This window comes from Artibeus jamaicensis, unplaced genomic scaffold (assembly GCF_021234435.1).
Source record: "Artibeus jamaicensis isolate MK-2021 breed Jamaican fruit bat unplaced genomic scaffold, CSHL_Jam_final contig_519, whole genome shotgun sequence".
In the NCBI taxonomy this organism is placed as follows: domain Eukaryota; kingdom Metazoa; phylum Chordata; class Mammalia; order Chiroptera; family Phyllostomidae; genus Artibeus; species Artibeus jamaicensis.
Window position 1 is genome coordinate 52,307,472 of NW_026521871.1, and position 16,904 is coordinate 52,324,375.

Below are 16,904 nucleotides of genomic sequence, written 5' to 3' on the forward strand. Positions count from 1 at the left end.
CTCCGCCTTGAGGAAGGCCGAGTGTCACATCCTGGGGTTCCCTGGCAGCAGGAAGGAAGGGAACCTCCCTTCACTGAGCCTTGGCGTGACCTCGTGTTAAAGGGACAGTTGGACCTCCTCGCCGAGCTTTCCAGTGCCGTCCTTTCCCCAGTTGACACACACGCGTCTGATTCCTATTTTAGCCTCAGTGGAGCCTCTCCCCTCCTTCCTTTGCCTGTCATTCGGGGCCGATGGCCGGGCTGCGGGAGGCCCCCCTGCCGTGGGCCAGGCAGCACTACCCCGGGCTGTTCAGCGCGGCTGCTGTTCGTCGCAGCCGACTGCGGGCAGACACTCCAGCTGCCTGCACACTGCCCACCGTAGACACGCCTCCTTCCTCAGTTTTCATTCCCTCACCTGCACCATTTCCCTGGTACCTGCCTTGCTTCTGTCTTCAAATTCTCCTTGTTTTCCTTCCTTTCACTTCTTTTTGGAGATTTTATTCTGCACCCACTCAGCCCTTGTGACTTTCCGTCCCCCCTGCGGTCCCCCCGCCCAGCTCCCTCCCGTCTCCTGCTCTTCTCTCTGCCCCTTTCCTCCCTCCCTTCCCACTGGCTTTTCTCTCCCCTTGACTCAGCTCCACCACCAGGGTCCCATCGTTCTTCCATGCAGATGGCATTTGGTGTTGAGTTTTGATCAGTTACCCAGCCAGTAGCACTAGGTGTCATTTGTGGGTTCCAGAGGTGTCCCCCCCCTTCCTGCAACTCCATCCAGCTTCACTTTTCACGGTTTCTACTTGTGGTCAAAGGTGGTTGAAAAATGTTAACTGGCAAATTCCAGAAATAAGCGACTCATGAGTTTTCGATGCCATGCTGTTTGGAGTCTTACGAGGGCCTCTCGCTCGGTCCCACTCCGTCTGGCCCGGGGTGTGTTTGTCCAGTACTGTGTGCGCTGCCCGCCCGCTGCCGCTCAGTGGCCGTCTCGGCGATCAGAGCCCACATTCACACAGCTTGTATCACAGTGTATTGTCATTGTTGTTCGTCTCCTGCGGTGCCCGGTTTGTGAATTAACCTTTATAGGCAAAAGTATAGTAGGTACAAAAGCATAGTAGGTACAGGGTCCAGTGCCGGCGTGGTTTCAGGCACACCCCCATGGGTGAGGGGGCTGGTGCATTTGAACTTCGAGTGAGGGCCTCTGGCATATCCTGCTGTGTGTGCCCAGGCCCCGAGTGCCTGGTCCTCGTGAGGTCCCCGTGCGGAAGGACAAAGTGCCGGTCAGCCTGATGGCACTCCTTATCCACAGTTTCTGCCTCCAGAGAAATTTCCGGGTCGTGAAGCTTTCACACGGTTCTGACGAGAATGGATTGGGAGCCAGGCACAGAAAGTGCTCTGTGCTGTTTGTCACGACCGCACAAGCGTCCCTGCAGCCACGGGGACAGCAGGCGGGCGGTGCGTCTGGCGTGGGCACTGCCCATCCCTGCAGCCTTGCCGGGGAGAGGGTCTGAAGCGAGGAGGTGGGCGTGAAAGCACATTATGAATTACAAAGCACCAGACGAACACAGCATCGTTGTGTTGCCTGTTTCCATCGTAATCCAATGAGGAATTTTAAATTGGACTCTTCACATTACAAATACGTGGTTTACTTTTAAATCTGTCTGGTGGAGGAATGTGTCTCGTCATCAAATGATGCTGGCTGGCATGTGCTTGAGGCCACAGGAAGTGAGGTATTGGAACAAACTTCCGTTTTATTTAGGATTAGAAGTAGACAGATAACAACGAAAATAAATATGCTCTTCTAATGGCAAGTGTTTATATAAATCAAGGTGGTGGTTTTCCTTCCATCAACTTTTGTTTTTCAAAGGCAAAGCTGTAATATGTTTTCACATGGTCCAGCTGTGCTGTGGAACACCCTTAACATGAAGGGTTTATTGTGGTTTCAAAATAAGTAAGCTTGAACTTCTTTTGTTTAGTTCCCAGCCTATGAGAGAGGATGGGCTAACCATACTCACCAGACACATGAATCACGGTCTTTCCTTGCTCGTTTTCCTCCTTCCGGGAAACCTTGACCCACTCAGAATAGAGAAATCGGTCAAACCCATCTCCCGGAATCGAATCAGGGTGCCTGTCGTTGTTGCTGGGCCCCTCTGATCGGTGGTGAACGAGAAGAGACCTAGTCCTGAGCCTCCCCCGATACCCTCCCTCAGCAAGCCTCACATCATTTGCTCGCTCCAGCCCCGCGCAAATCTCCCGCTTTGTTCTCTTTCATTCCTGCAGGCCATGCGGGACGGGCTGGCGGACCTGCCGGAGTGGTACGGAATAAAAGGCATGCAGGCCCACTGGATCGGGGACTGCGCGGGCTGCCATCTGGACTTCGTGTTAAAGGTGACCGAGCAGTGGCCTTTCCCACAGGGAGTGCTCACGGGCCCCCTCCGCCTTGCTGAGGCTCACGGCTGCACCCAGTGGCGCGGGCTCTGCGGCAGCGCCGTCCGGCAGGAAGGGGACACATCACTTGCGGAGTTTCAAATTGTCCAGTAGCCACGACTTTAGAAGTCCAGAGAAACAGGCGGCATTGACTTTAATAACGTATTTTATTCCGCCCATTGTATTCACAATGTTACTGTTTTAAGATGTGTTCAATGAAAAAAATCATGAAGGAGAGAGTTAACCCTCTTTAATACAGAGCTTTCGAAATCTGCTCTGTTCTACACTTAACGGCACACACATTTCAAGTGCCCGTGGCCCCCATATCCGACCGCCCAGCTGCAGATGGCCTTGTGGGGGTCCTTGAACTCCCCGAAGCTACGGGCAGGATGTCCGTAGCTTCTCAGAGACGGGGGTGAGATCCGCATCTGTGCCTTCCGGCCAGGCTCTCGGGGCCACCCTCTCGGGGTACTGTGTGTCAACCTGGGTCTGGTCCCACGTCACAGGCCTCTGCTTCTCAACCAGGGGAAGGGTGGGTCCCGCAGCCCCTCGGCTGCTGCACGTGGAATGTCTCCTTCCTTCTCCCCCCTCCCGACACTTCATGATGGAAAGGTCCCCATCTCCGTCCCGGATCCCCCAAAGATGAGATGTTGGGGGGGGCACAGCCCAGCAGGTACAGGGCCAGGGGGCTGTGCCTCTGTGGCCCCAGGCCTGATCTGCAGGTGCCACCGAATTGGGACACAGGCCACAGGGGAGACTTTGGATTCCAGGACGTACGTGCCTCACATGCCGTTGGGACTCATACCGTTTGAGCAGCGTGTGGAGGAAGGAGCTCTGTGTCCTCTGTCGCATAATCGTCCTGCAGTCAGCGCCTGATGAGCCTCCTCCTCGAAAGGCATTTGACCAGCCCTGGGAACACGCTGTCGTGAAGCCCAGGCTGTCCTTTCTCTCCTCTTCCAAACAGGGTCACCCTCAGTGACCGTTTCTGGTGGGAAGAGTAGGTGCCTCGGCTTTTACCAGACCGTCAGTCCTGCAGGAGAACGTACCTCCTTTCTCAGGACAAGGACTGTAACGTCGACAGTTACTTCTGACTCATGAACAAAGGAGCTGGGGAAACCGGTGGCCTCTCTCTGAGCGTGGCGCGACCTGCTGTGGTCAGGGGCCTGGCAGTGGGCACTCGGCAGGGCCTCTGAAGGGGGAGCCTCTTCTCTCCTGTCCTCCTCTGTCCCTGCCAGGGTCCATCTCGGGTCCCACACCCCTGGGGCTGCAGCCAGAAGCTGGCCCCAGTGTTGGCCACTGAGGAGGGGGCGGGACGGGGACCGAGCTGGGGGCCCAGCCGCTCAGAGGGAGGACCGGAAGTGAAATGACTGTGTTCTCCCCCCTCCAGGTTGACGGGCAAGTCACAGGAGAAAAGCTGACCGCCTACACGGCCACCCCCGAGGCCATTTACGGCGCGTCCCACGTTGCTGTCACTCCCAGCCACAGACTCCTGCACGGGCACAGCTCCCTGAAGGAGGCCTTCCGAGAGGCGCTGGTGCCGGGCCAAGGTGAGTCTGCCGGCTGGGGCGGGGCCGGAGCACGGGCCTTCCGCGGCACCCGGCAGCCCCTCCGGGGTTCACGGCCTCTCTCCGGTCGTGTGCATGATTCGGTCTTTACCTCGGCTGGGCTTTCTGTTTCTTTACTGTAAAGCACAAGGATTACAAAAGAGCTTTGAAAATGTTACATTACTACCCCCGTCCCCCACGGTTCCACTGTGATTACTCGATTGTGTGCTTCTTGAGTTCCCAGCTGAAAGCTCAGCACTTTGCCTTTAAATACAATAGAGCCTAGATTTAAAGCTCTTTTCTGATAGGAATAAACTCTCCCGCTTCATGCATAATTCCATCATCAAATAAAAGTGACCTGACGGGCAGGAAGGAAGCCGCTGAGAATTAGGCAATGTTCTCAACAACTTCATTTGATTATTGAATGAATTCACATAGTCATCTGAGCAGACAGAGCCCTGCTCCCTGGTGGTCTTCAGCGGACAGATGCAGGTGCCCTGGGACTGGCCTAGCAAATATAACCGGTCACTAAGGACTCGGGAGGGCCGCTGTGTCAGGCTCTGTGACTGTGGGCTCAGAACCCACCACCAGCTAACCCGGAGAGAGGGGGACCCACCGGGAGGTTCTGGGGAGCTTGCTGACCAGAGGAGGTCCTGAAGAGCCCGTCTGGAAGGGACAGATACGGGCTGCAGCCCTGGGGGTCTGGGCAGCGGGGGAGTGCCCCTGAATGGGGGATGCCCCCCGCCCCGCCCATCTCCCAGTGCTGGGGACACTGGGTTCAAGACTCCTGCTGCTGGGACAGCTGTCTGAGTGCCTTTTGATCGGCCAAGGGCAGGCCAGGTGTCTTTCCTGATGGGCCCCCGAGGACTCACCAGTGGGGAGGGGGTAGCTGTCCAAATCACACTCAGAGGCTCTTCCCAGAGGAAGGGGTGAGGGGTCCTGGGCAGGCGGAAGGAAGTCCCCTCTGGATTAGAATGAGCTCTTCAGAGAAATGTTAAGTATTTCTATGAAAATCTCACCCCTGTTCTCTTTTTGTAGCATGTAAGCTACAGCACGCACAGTCTGACTTACTAGGATCTCTTTGAATTATTTAACTCACAAAAATGTTTTGCGTGGTGAGATCAAGTTTTTTTTGTTTTTCAAATTGCTGTTCTTCACATCACCAGAACAAAACACTTCCTGACATCAAGTTGGAAGGACAGACAATGTCGTTTCAACTTCTGATGGTTTCCTTACAGCCTGAAAGCCAGAGTCCAAGCCAGGCAGCACTTCCTAAGAGCCTGTGACGTGCTGCGCCCTCGGGGACACGTAGATGACCTTCCCGTGGGTCATCAACCCGGCACAGGCACATGACTGGGTTTCATCTCTTTTGCTGTTGTAGACCGAAATTGAGAAAAGACTCTGAAATTGCATTGTGTGCTTATAAGGCCCAAAGTAGCTCGCTCTCGGCTTTATTCTCTACTCACAAAAATCAGGATCTTCCACCATTTGGTTTCAAGGGAAAACCCACAGTCTTTGCTGTCCTGAGTATTTCGATGGTCCTCGGGGCATGATGGTTGAATAATTTCTCAAAGTGTAAACATCTAGCCCTTAGGTTTTTTTTCTTATGGTTAATTTGGGGACACAAATTAAAATGAGGCAACATGAACAGGAGGTGAATGAGCTAATGAGCTATAAAGATGGCATTCCTGACATGAAAAGCACTGTGTACATTTAAAACATTTTCATGTGTGAGAAACGCCAAGAGCAGTGTCTTCCCAATCAGCCGGGCGGCGGCACATCTGTCCGGGCCTGACCACGCCGTTTCAGCCGTGAGTGACTCATTAGCTGCGTTCTCCTCTCTCTGAATAATGTCTGAAATAATTCCAGTTGGAACATCACACGTGCCTCTAAATGTTCCAGTTCTCGTTTTCAGAGTGGAAGTATTCTTTTTGTGGATGTCAGTTTATTCAAAGTCTCTAGCTGAATTTGCAGTTGACACGGCATTAATCACGGAAGGCCAGGTCGCTCTGAGTATAATGCAGTTTCCCCGGAAGGTGGATTAGAACGGCCGTAAGAGGATGGAGTGTGCCTCCTGTGGCCTTGGAAGTCGCACCCGAAACCCGAACATCGTCCTTTCCCATCGCCGGCGGGCTCACCGCAGCCAGGTGGCTGGGCTTTTCCTCGAGTTAGAGCCGTGACCACGGGAAGTCAGGGCAGCAGGCACTTGTGACTGGCACTGAGGAGGAGGGTGGCAGAGGGTGGCAGGAGGGGCAGAGTAGGGCAGGAGGGCAGTGTCCCCCATTAGTGAGGAGACGGTGAAGACTGAGGGACAGCACGGCTCTGAGTGGAGGGGCAGGGACAGAGCTCCCTGACTTCTGGCTTGGGTTGCTGTCGTCACTGACGACATGCACTGGGTTTTGTGAGCACCCCATAATTCGGTACAGATTCCTTCAGGAGAGCAGGAAGTGAGGTCCCCCTCTGTGGGGTTTTTGGCATCGAGTTTTCCGCACCCTTTGACATCACCTCTTTCTTGGCTGGCCGCCGCTGACGACGTCCTGTTATGTGAGCTCCAACTTGACAGGGACTGGAAGCCATTAAAAGCATCAAGAGGGAAATACCACCAGGGTTCTAGAAGCTGTCCTGGCTTTTCCTGGAGTCTTTTCTTACTTCCTAATACTCGCTGAAATAGTCGAACCCTGAGCCCTGGAACCATTCATGCCAGCGCTGAGTCACCAGGGGTCTGTGCAAGGCACTTTTTTTGCTGAAAGAGTAAATGAGGTCTCTAAAGGGCTGTCGCTGACACACTGGAGAGCAGTAGCCTCATCTTCTGGAAGCTCCAGAGCATCAAACAATTGATTGCTCACTATTGTCTCACCCTCCCTCCAGTGTCCGCATGAGGTGGAACAGAAAATAGTTCATTCTTGAACCAAGTGTTTCTACTGGCAAAGGGAGGTTTCTGGGGGTGGAGGGCTTCTCTGCCCCCCTAACCTGGAGGGAAGAGAAATCCCCAGTTTCCTCTGCTGCTGGGCATCTCAGGAGCTTTGCTGTGCTGATGTGTGCCGTGACCGCCGAAGAGCAGGAGTCAAGCAGTGCCTGTCACACTGCATGAGCACAGAACCCCGTCTCCACAGAGTGTCCCCGGGGACCACGGCACAGGGCACTCACAGCTTTGCTGGCCACTGATTGGAAGCCACGTAGCCGTTTTTCCAGAAGGCACAGAAGACCTGCCTTCCTGGCAGTGTGTGGCCTGAGCGCGGAGGGCACCCTTTCGCCCAGGACATTCCCATTGTAGTTACAACACGTTCAGCTGTTACGTGCTGGCTGTGCCGAGCGCTTCAGTGGCTTCGGGTTTGTTCTTGATTTCCTTGGCCTCCGGCATTGCATCACCTGCACGTGATTTACGAGAAATGTGGGGAAACCTGGACTTAGGAACTTCCGATGTTAGTAGTGCTCTTTTTAAGAAGCAGATTCTGACCCAGCGTAGCAAGCATGTATTTTGCTATTGTACTGTCATTACAAATCTGCTAATATTTGTTTAAAGACCAAATTTTTTCTAATTAAAAATGCAGAACAGGCCTGGCTGATGTAGCTCAGTGGATTGAGCACGGGCCTGTGAAGCGAAGGTCACCGGTTCAGTTCCCAGTCAGGGCACATGCCTGGGTTGCCGGCCGGGTCCCTGGTAGGGGACACGTGACAGGCAACCACACATTGATGTTTCTCTCCCACTCTTTGTCCTTCCCGTCCCCTCTCTCTAAAAATAAATAAAATAGTTAAAAAAATTTATAACAGTTTTTATGGGAAAGATGAAAAAATCCAGCCCCTTAATGCAGTACTCTATATTTTTTCATGTTTTTCTTGTATCAGTTTTGTTGAGGTATAATTCACATACTGCAGAATTCACTCACTGAAAGTGTATGACTTAATGGTTTTAGTGGCACGCACAGAGCCATACAACTGCCACACACTCAGGTTTAGAGCATTTTCATCCGGCCCCCAAAGACACTCGGACCTGGTAGTGGGCACCCCCTGCCCCCCGCTGCCCCAGCCCTGGGCAGCCGTTTACCCACTCTCTGTCCCCATCAGCGTGGCCCGTTCTGGACACTGCGTCTCAGCGGAACCTGCGGTCTTCGCCCGTGTGCGACTGGCTTCTTTCGCCGAGTGTCCTGTTTTCGGGTTGCCCGTGCCGCAGTGCCACCAGCACTGCCTCCCTCGTTGCGTGAGAACGACGCCCCGTCGGGGGAGGCCGCGGTGTGTTCATCTGTTCACCACTTGACAGCTGTATCAGTTGTTTCCGCTTTCTAGCTGTTACGTTGATAAGGCTGCTGTGAACGTTCGTGCGGATTTTTGCGTGGATGTTCGTTTTCATTCCTGGAGTGTCCACCTGGGAGTGGAGTAGTGGGGTCACATGGTGACCGTGTTCAAGCGGCTGAGGGATGTCCGCCTGGTTCACACGGCAGCTGCGCTGTGTGCTGTTCCCACCAGCAGGGGGCAGGCCGTGAGGGTTCCGGTTCCTCCTCAGCCTCGCCAGCGCTTGTGTGACCGTGGTCCTCCTCGTGGGTGTGCAGGGGCATCCGCTGTGGTTGGCATGTGTGTTCACCTCCTGGCTAGTGATGTCGAGCAGGTTTCCATGTGCTACTGGCCATTCGTGTTTCTTTGGAGAAATGTCCACTCAGATCCTCTGCCCATTTTTTAATTACGTTACATGTTTTTATTGGTTTTGTAAATTATTATTGTTACTCTATTACAGTTGTCCCATTTTTTCCCGCTTTTGCCCTCCACCCAGCCCTCCCCCTGCTCCCACAGTCGGTCCCCCCACCGTTGTCCACGTCCCCGGGTCATTCCTACAGGCATTTTGATGGGTCCTTTCCCCTTCTTTCCTCCGTTATCCCCACCCCCTCTGTAAATCGAGTTTTTTAGTTAGTTTTGATCATTCTTTACATATTCTAGATACAAGTTTCTTACCAGATCTATCATTTATAAAAATGTTCTCCCATTCTGTAGGTTGTCTCTTCACTTTCGTGATGGTGTCCTTTGAAGCACAAAAGTTTTAATTGTGATAAAGTTCGATTTATCTTTTTTTTTGGCTTTAGTTTTTGGTGTCTTATCTAAGAAACTTGCCTAATCGAAGATCAAGGAGATTTACACCTATTATTTTCTAAGACTTTTATAGTTTTAGATCTTACATTTAGGTCTTTATTTAGTTTTTAGTTAATTTTTTAATAAGGAGAGGTAGGATTCAACTTCCTGCCTTTTCATTGGCAGGGTCATGTTACTTTTCTTTAAATATATTTTATTGATTATGCTATGTCAGTTGTCCCATTCCCCCCCTTTCATTCCCTGCCACCCTGCACACCCCCTCCCACCCACATTCCCCTCTTTAGTTCATGTCCACATGTCACAAGTTCTTTAGCTTCTACATTTCCCATACTATTCTTGCTCTTCCCTTGTCTATTTTCTACCTACTGTCTATGCTACTTATTCTCTGTACCTTCTCCCCCCTTCTCCTCCTCCCACTCCTCTGTTGCTAACCCTCCATGTGATCTCCATTTCTGTGGTTCTGTTCCTGTTCTAGTTGTTTGCTTAGTTTGTTTTTGTTTTAGGTGTGGTTGTTAGTAATTGTGACTTTGCTGTCATTTTACTGTACATGTTTTTTATCTTTTTCTTAGATAAGTTCCTTTAACATTTTATAAAATAAAGGCTTGGTGATGATGAATTCCTTTAACTTGACCTTATCTGGGAAGCACTTTATTGCTCTTCCATACTAAATGAAAGCTTTGCTGGATAGAGCAATCTTGGATGTAGGTCCTTTCCTTTTGTGACTTGGAATACTTCTTTCCAGCCCCTTCTTGCCTGTAAGGTCTCTTTTGAGAAATCAGCTGACAGTCTGATGGGAACTCCTCTGTAGGTGACCGTCCCCTTATCTCTTGCTGCTTCTAGGATTCTATCCTTCATTTTAATCTTGGCTAATGTAATTATGATGTGCCTCGGTGTGTTTCTTCTTGGGTCCAACTTCTTTGGGACTCTCAGTGCTTCCTGGATTTCCTGGAAGTCTATTTCCTTCTCCAGATCAGGGAAGTTCTTCTTTGTTATTTGTCCTTTGCCATTTTTTTCTTTTGGTCTGGTTGTGCCTGTTATGTATGAGTGGTGGAGCCTGAGGTGTTCACCAGGGTGGGGTCTGAGAGGGAACAATGGCACTTGTTCCGTTCTCTCTCAGATTTCAGTCCCCTCTGCTGCTTCCCACAAGCAAACTGGGCCCTTCTGGTGCTGGTTCCCGGGCGGGTGGGCTTCTGTACGTTCTAGGACCCTGTGGGTCTCTCCAACGAACTCTCCTGTGAGGCTGGGAGTCTCTCCCGCCACCTCAACCCCCACAAGTGTTTTCAATCAGTGGCTTTAGACTTTATTTCCCGGCTCTGGCGCCCTGGGTTGCGCGGTCTGTCCCACTGCCTGTTTTTGCCTGGTTTATCTGTGTGCCATGTGTGACTGCGGTCAGCCAGCCACCTTGCGCGTCTCACTGGGTCTGCCCATTGCCACCTTGCGCCTGGGGGTCCGCCAGCCACCGCTTTTCCTGTCGTGACCCCTCTCCTCCCCTCCTACCAGTCTGGATGAATGGTTGTCGGACTTCGGTACAGTTCAGTTTTCTGTCAGTTCTGGTTGTTTTTTGGTTTCTAAATCTTTGTCATCCTTAATTTTAGTTGTGTGAGGAGGCACAGCGTGTCCACCTACGCCTCCATCTTGGCTGGAAGTGGGTCCTGTTACTTTTTAATTCCTGCGTCCACACGCGTGTGCCTTCAGAATCATTGCTTGTCTTTACTCTTGGTCTTCACTCAGTATGACATCAGAAAAAAACCTTTTTTCCTGCGGACTTCATAATTGTTTCTTAACCCATACATAATACTCTGTCAACTCACTTTTCCGTGACATCCTCAGTCTTTCCCGTCATAGTGAGCATGTGGCCACTTTCACGTTCGGTGCTGTGACAAAGGTGGCTGCCGTGGACATTTGTGGCCACCTCGCTCTTCGCCCCCACGGGATGACTTCCTTAGAGACTCCCGAGAGAGCAGTCTTTTTGGTCAGAGGCTGTGAACGTTCTTCCAGTTCCTGCTCCGAGTCGCTTTGCCCGGTTTCCGAACAGGCCGCGTCAGTTCACGGGTGCTCTCCCACGGCAGGTGGGGGTCAGCTCGGCTGCACGAACACTGGGCCAGCCCTTCCCAAAGGGTTTGCCGCCTTGGGCATGCAATGAAAGTTCTTCAAGATTACTTTAATTCCATCTCTCTTTTTAAAAATTAATTTGTTTTTTACAGTCCAGGTGGTATGTGTGTATCACATGGCAAGTCAGAGAGTGCTACTAACAGCGGCAGTAGCTTCTCACCCACCAGTGCTCATTCCTCTGGGCGTCTGTTACTTAAACTGTGAGTCTGGTGACTGTGACAGAGTCCTAGGAAAACAGGGACTTAAAAAGACAGGTTTATTTCTTGCCCACGTGAAGCTCAGAGTGGTCCTGACAGGTCTGCTCGGTGAGGCAGTGGGCCCAGGCGCTCTCAGGCTCCCGCCCCACCCTGCTGGGTCCCGCCCTGCTGGAGCCCCGCCCTGCTGGAGCCCCGCCCTGTCTGCGAGGTCTGACATGCTCCGCCCTTCATCCTGGGGAGGATGGGGTGGGGAAGAAGCATACGCCCCTTCCCTTTGAGGGCGTGAACTAGACGTTGCTTCTGCAGTACCCGTGGCCACAACTAGTGTCAGCGGTGCTGCTCGGTGCCGCCGTTAGCTCTGCTGCCATGTGTCCAACCAGAGGTGTCACTGCTGAGTCAGATGGGGGTGGGCAGGGCAGACATGGACGGGGTCAGCTGGCCGTTCGCGCCACACGCTGTGTCTCTGGTGCAGGCCTCCCTGTGCCGGCAGGATAGGCCTGGACTGCCCTCTCTGGATCCCCCAGTTCCAGACATAACCTCGTGCTTGTCCTCTCGCCTTCCATCCTTCTCATAACATTACGTCACTGCAGAATTTGCCCACGTACACCTCGTCATTGAGATGGGACGACGTGGATCCAGAAGTCTGGGTCTCCGCTCTGCAGAGTCTCAGCCCTTCAGCAGCTTGGGCAGCAGGTGCCTCCCAGCCGCGGTGCCGCGGTGCCGTGCCTGCTGGCTGAATTCAGCCCCGGGGACCCATGCGGGTCACATTTCACTCTGTCCCCGCCGTTCCCCAGCCTGTCTTCCTGACACCTGGGATGAAAGAGGACAGAGCTGGCTCAGATGCCTACGGAGCCTGCCTTTACCTCTGAAAAATAACTCCCGGTTACCAGGCTTATTTTAACTTTGGGGTTTGTAAAACATGTTTTAGATAATTAGAAAGGCTTAAAACACAGCAAGAACAAACAGTAAGAGTTCATAAAGGCTTATGCCGCAGTAAGCCCAGGTGAACTCACTAATTGAGGTCATCCTCTCCTCACCTCTTTTGGGACTCGGTCTTTGTCTTCCCAGTTCTCCGTGTACATGGCGCAGGTTCCTGTGCGAATGGCTCATCCCCCTGCCGCGGCGCTGTAGCTGGCTTCGTCTGAGATGGCACGCTGTTCTGGATAGTCCCAGACGGAGTGTTTATTGTGACCCCATGAATGTCATTCACAGCTGAGCCAAGGATACTGTGATTCCATTTTCCTCTCTATATAACCTTCTGTTTTTCCTGAAGTTCATGATGTCTTCATTTTTTTTTCATTTGCTTTGGTATTCTTTGAATTTCTAAGTCTTCCCACACCCTCCCTGAAGCTCTTTAAAACTCTTCGCACTGTGGTTTTCTACATATTCTAACCTGTCAGACAAATGTATCAATTCCCTTTTTATCCTGAAGATGCTCCCTGGGCCCTGTGTCCTGCTCACGACTGACCTGGTCGCCCTCCGGGCCCCTGCTGCTCCCCTCTCCTCCTGGGACTCCCCCCCGCCTGTGTTCTGCGGATATCCCCCTGCTCTCTGTCCTGTGTCGGTCCTCTGTTTCCCGGATCCCGTGTCTGTCTCCGTATTGATTTACCCCTTCATTTTGCTGGAACACATGCTTTAGTATCTCCTAGGGAAGGGTGCGTGGCAAGAAACTGTTTCGACTTTGTGTGTCTGCAAGTCTCTCTGCTCAGCCATTTTCTGCTCTCTTGTCTACTTCTACCTTCCGGTGTTACGGTTTGGAATTCCAGACGTCTCCTAGTTTTACCATAGGTAGATTTCTCTGTTGCTCGTTCAACTGTCTCCTTGGGGTGTCTTTCAAAAGGAAAGGGGGGTGGTGGGAATGTCGTTCCTCCGCCATCTGGAAAGTAAAAATGCCATTTTCACTTCTTTATGAGCACGGACGGACATTTTCATGTGTTTGTTTAATCTTTTGATTTTCTGCTGGTGTGAATTATCCAATTAAAGCCTTCAAAGCGCATGCTCTTTAACTCTTAGCACAAAGCACAGGCGTTCAGATGCTTATGTTTCTCACCTGTCTCCTCTGAGATTCGGGCGGCCCCAGCCGAGTGGTACCCACCGGTCTTTGCTCTCGTTTTCAGACTGCCGCACGCCCGTGACAGCTGTGAACATGCTCACCCAGCAGGAGGTCCCTGTCGTCATCTTGGCCGAAGCTGACTTTGAGGGCTCTCTGGATTCAAAAATAGGTAAGCGGCTACTGCAGCGCAGTCGGGGTAATGTGTTCAGCAGGCTTAAAGTCAGAACACTGGCCCGTTGCCGTCAGGCGAAAGAGCCGACTGTGGACTCCGTGACCCCGTTTGCCGCTTTGTAAAAGTGGGTGCTCCTTCATGTAATCGCCCCTGTGCATGGACCGCATTTGAAAACATCAAGTGTATCGCACCTTGCCGGTTGCTACTGAGAATAACAAAAGACGTCTGGCCTGTGGATTTCACCAGAACACCTGGCTGGTGAGACTCCGACCTGTGACCCGGGAACAGTGCAAGCAGAGTGCAAGTCCCATTTTGGGACCCAGAGCCCACGACAGCTCCCGAGGTGGGGGCTCTGCGCACCTGCGCCAACGTGGGCTGGGGTTCTGGCGAAGGCTCTGTGAGGAGGTGGACCGCAGCTGTCCGAGAAAAGGACCATGAGACGGCGGCACGCTGACGACACGTTTAGAGCTGTAAGCGACATCCTCGGCAGCCACACGCACGCGCGAGCCTTCTCTGGGGTCGGCCCCGAGGGACGTCTGGGCAGGAACCAAGGACGGCAGCTCAGGGACAGCGCGTCTGCGGTCTGCCCTCAAGTTCCTTTTGGCATTTCCGTCAGATTACTGACACAGACTGAGTGTCGTGGAGGAAGAAAATCTGATGTTCTAGGTGTGCTTGGAAAATCACTTTTCCTGTTGTCACGGTTTCCCACAGTTTTTCTGAGTTACTGCCTGTGGCTCTCTAAGGACAGAAACAAATCAAATGAGAGAGAGCAGGTGGCAGTTTTGCCGTCTCACCTGCACGTTACAAACTGCACAGTGTCCCAAGCCCAAGTGACTGCTGCTGTGGCCCAGAGCTTTTTCTGTGTGGCCAGACAATCCCATGTCACGAGCCCTCATGTGAGTGTCACCCCTCGTTAGTCTGAACCGCACACTTTCGGAAGGTGGTAAATGACTTTTCCTCCTCGGCCACGAACCCTGTGCCGCGGTGTTACTGCTTGTCCTCAGCCTGCAGCATCTTTCGGGTTCACCGTGAGCCTGCGTGGGCTTCCTTCGCTGTTCTCTGTCAGTGAGCTCGCCGGCAGCACCAGCCGCGGGGCTTCCGTCTTACCCAGGAGCCCCAGAGCCTGTCTCCCAGCGTGAAGCCCCCACTGAGGCCGTCGTTCCCGAGGGCTTATTCTCGGGGGTCTCCCTGAGCTCGGCCCCTCTCAGATGCACGGGACATGCGGCTTCCACAAGGACGTCAGCAGTCCTCGCTGCCAACCCTTAAGCAAGGGTCCTCCCCCCGGGGGGCGAGGTGGCCACCAGGGGGCGTTGGGCGACATTAGAGACCGTTTTTTTTTGTTTGCCACTGCTGGGCGGGGCGGGGGGGATGCTGCTCGAGCCCAGCCCCACAGAGCCAAGCACCAAAGAACCTCTTTCTCTGAGTCCCGGAGGCCGGCCCAGCAGGCCTTGGTCGTCCCCGATGATTGAGTCACTTAACGCTCAACGCCATCTCCTCGAGGGCGTGTGTGGCAGAGTAGGTGTCTCTGCAGAATGTACCGCTGCCTGGGGAGCAGAGCGCAGTCTGAGGGGCCCGGTCGCCAGCCTCTGGCTTCCTGGCTGAGCAGACTTTTGCAGGTGCTGGGACATGCCGGAGGCTCCAGCCAGCTTCTAAGGAGAAGGGACTGTCCTGTGTCACTGAGAAAGCTGAAGGAGCTCCCCCCCCCCCCCCGTGAGACCTGTGGTTCACTCAGTGACAGAAAGCACCCCAAGTGTATAGGTTAGAATTGCAGCTATTTTGAAAAAGAAACAAGCGAAAGGAGAACATTTACACAAGACCAAGACGGGTAACCGGTTGTGCTGGGGCGGCAGGTTTCTCCAGGCCTGTGCTGCTCTGTCCCCAGTGGGGGTGGGGTGATGGGCTTTTACAGCTTCCATCTTGAACAAACAGGGCGTCTCCTGGAAGGAACTAAAGCTAAGGGCTGGTGCTGGCGGTTCTTTCGTGATTTGGGCATTTCTGCAAAGGAGACGTTTTGTGTTTCTTCCCCTCTCGGTAGGAATTCCCAGCACCAGCCCAGAGGACACCACCGTGGCCCAGAGCCTGGGCCTTTCCTACTCCCATGTCATCGAAACGTCGCCAGACGGCACGGAGAGACTGAGCGGCTCCGCAGAGGTGGGTGCCCGTGGCCTGTGCCTGAGCACTTACTTCTAAATCCACGACCTCGGTGTGAGTCTGATGGGACTCACGGCCTTTGGGGCAGATGACAGCCCACTGTCCCCCTCGTCCCAGGCCTGACGGCCTCGCAGCCCCGTGTCTGGAGCTGCAGAAGCAAAATAATATTCCCTTTGAAGATCTAGAAGTTTCTCAACTCTAAGGCGAACCCAGGTCTGGAATTGTATGGTTATCACAGTAACTGAGCTTTATTTGGGGACACTTCTGCTTGAGAAAAGTGATCTGTTCCAGGAAATCTTTCATTCACGAGCTTCTGGAAGGTACAGTGATGCGTGGGCAAGAGAGACTTTCAGGAGAGCTTGTGAGCATGTGCACCAGGACGGAGATGCCCGAGGGAGGGCGGAACCGAGCCGGAAAACTCTGCTTCCTGGGACACTGCAGGGCCTTAACGAAAAGAGCTGCTTTTCATAAACATCATTGTGCTTTCTTATTCCTTATGCCTGCCGCCTCCCAGCTGTTGGCTGTGGGCTCCTTGGAGGCGGGCCCCAGGGCCAAGCGCAGGCCCCACCCAGAGCACATGGGAGGACCACCTTCCCTGAACCAGTGCTAGGTGCCTGCAATCCATCTCCAACATTGTCATTAGTTTCCTTTTCAGACAAGTGTCAGTGGGTGGGGGCCAGGGGAGGGGCAGAGAGTCTCTCTTTCCTGCTGTCAGTGTTCTGCCCTGCTGGGTGTAAAGTGGGAGGGGTAGGTACCAGAGAGGGGGCTGCCCCTTCAAGCTGGGGCCACAAGTCCCCTTCTCTGCTTGACCTCATTCCAGCTTTGGGGCAATACTGAATTTTTCTTTCCGGAAATCTCCCCCCCAGCAGAGGAGCAGTCATTAAAACTACATACCTTGCAGTTCTTTACTGGCAGCTACATGCCGGGTTTGGTGGTCCCTGCAGGCGGCACTCCGGGTGCTCCGGAACCAGGGCCACTCTGTCCACTGACGGCCTGTGGACCATTGCCTAGGCTCCCCCCAAAAGTTTTCATTGCTTTTAAAATCAGAAGAAGAAAATGCACTTTTAGGGTCAAAAGCTATGTCCGTTGTTATCCAACACAGGCATAAAGTGTAATCTCCCAGACCATCTTCCGGAGGAAGGGGCTGCCGCAAAGGCGACGGCCCGCAGGGTCATGGGAGCCGGTGCACAGGACCACGTG

General features: G+C 53.2%; 1 protein-coding gene across 3 annotated transcripts in view; it reads left to right on the forward strand.

The window, feature by feature from the left end:
- Positions 1-16,904, forward strand: part of LARS2 (leucyl-tRNA synthetase 2, mitochondrial) — a 111,217-nt gene that overhangs the window by 60,908 nt on the left and 33,405 nt on the right. For all 3 annotated transcript variants that reach the window (XM_053669320.1, XM_053669321.1, XM_053669322.1), the window contains 4 exons: positions 2,250-2,357; positions 3,784-3,943; positions 13,446-13,550; positions 15,589-15,704. In XM_053669320.1, coding sequence (XP_053525295.1) covers positions 2,250-2,357; positions 3,784-3,943; positions 13,446-13,550; positions 15,589-15,704 — 489 coding nt within the window. The remainder of the gene's footprint in view (positions 1-2,249; positions 2,358-3,783; positions 3,944-13,445; positions 13,551-15,588; positions 15,705-16,904) is intronic.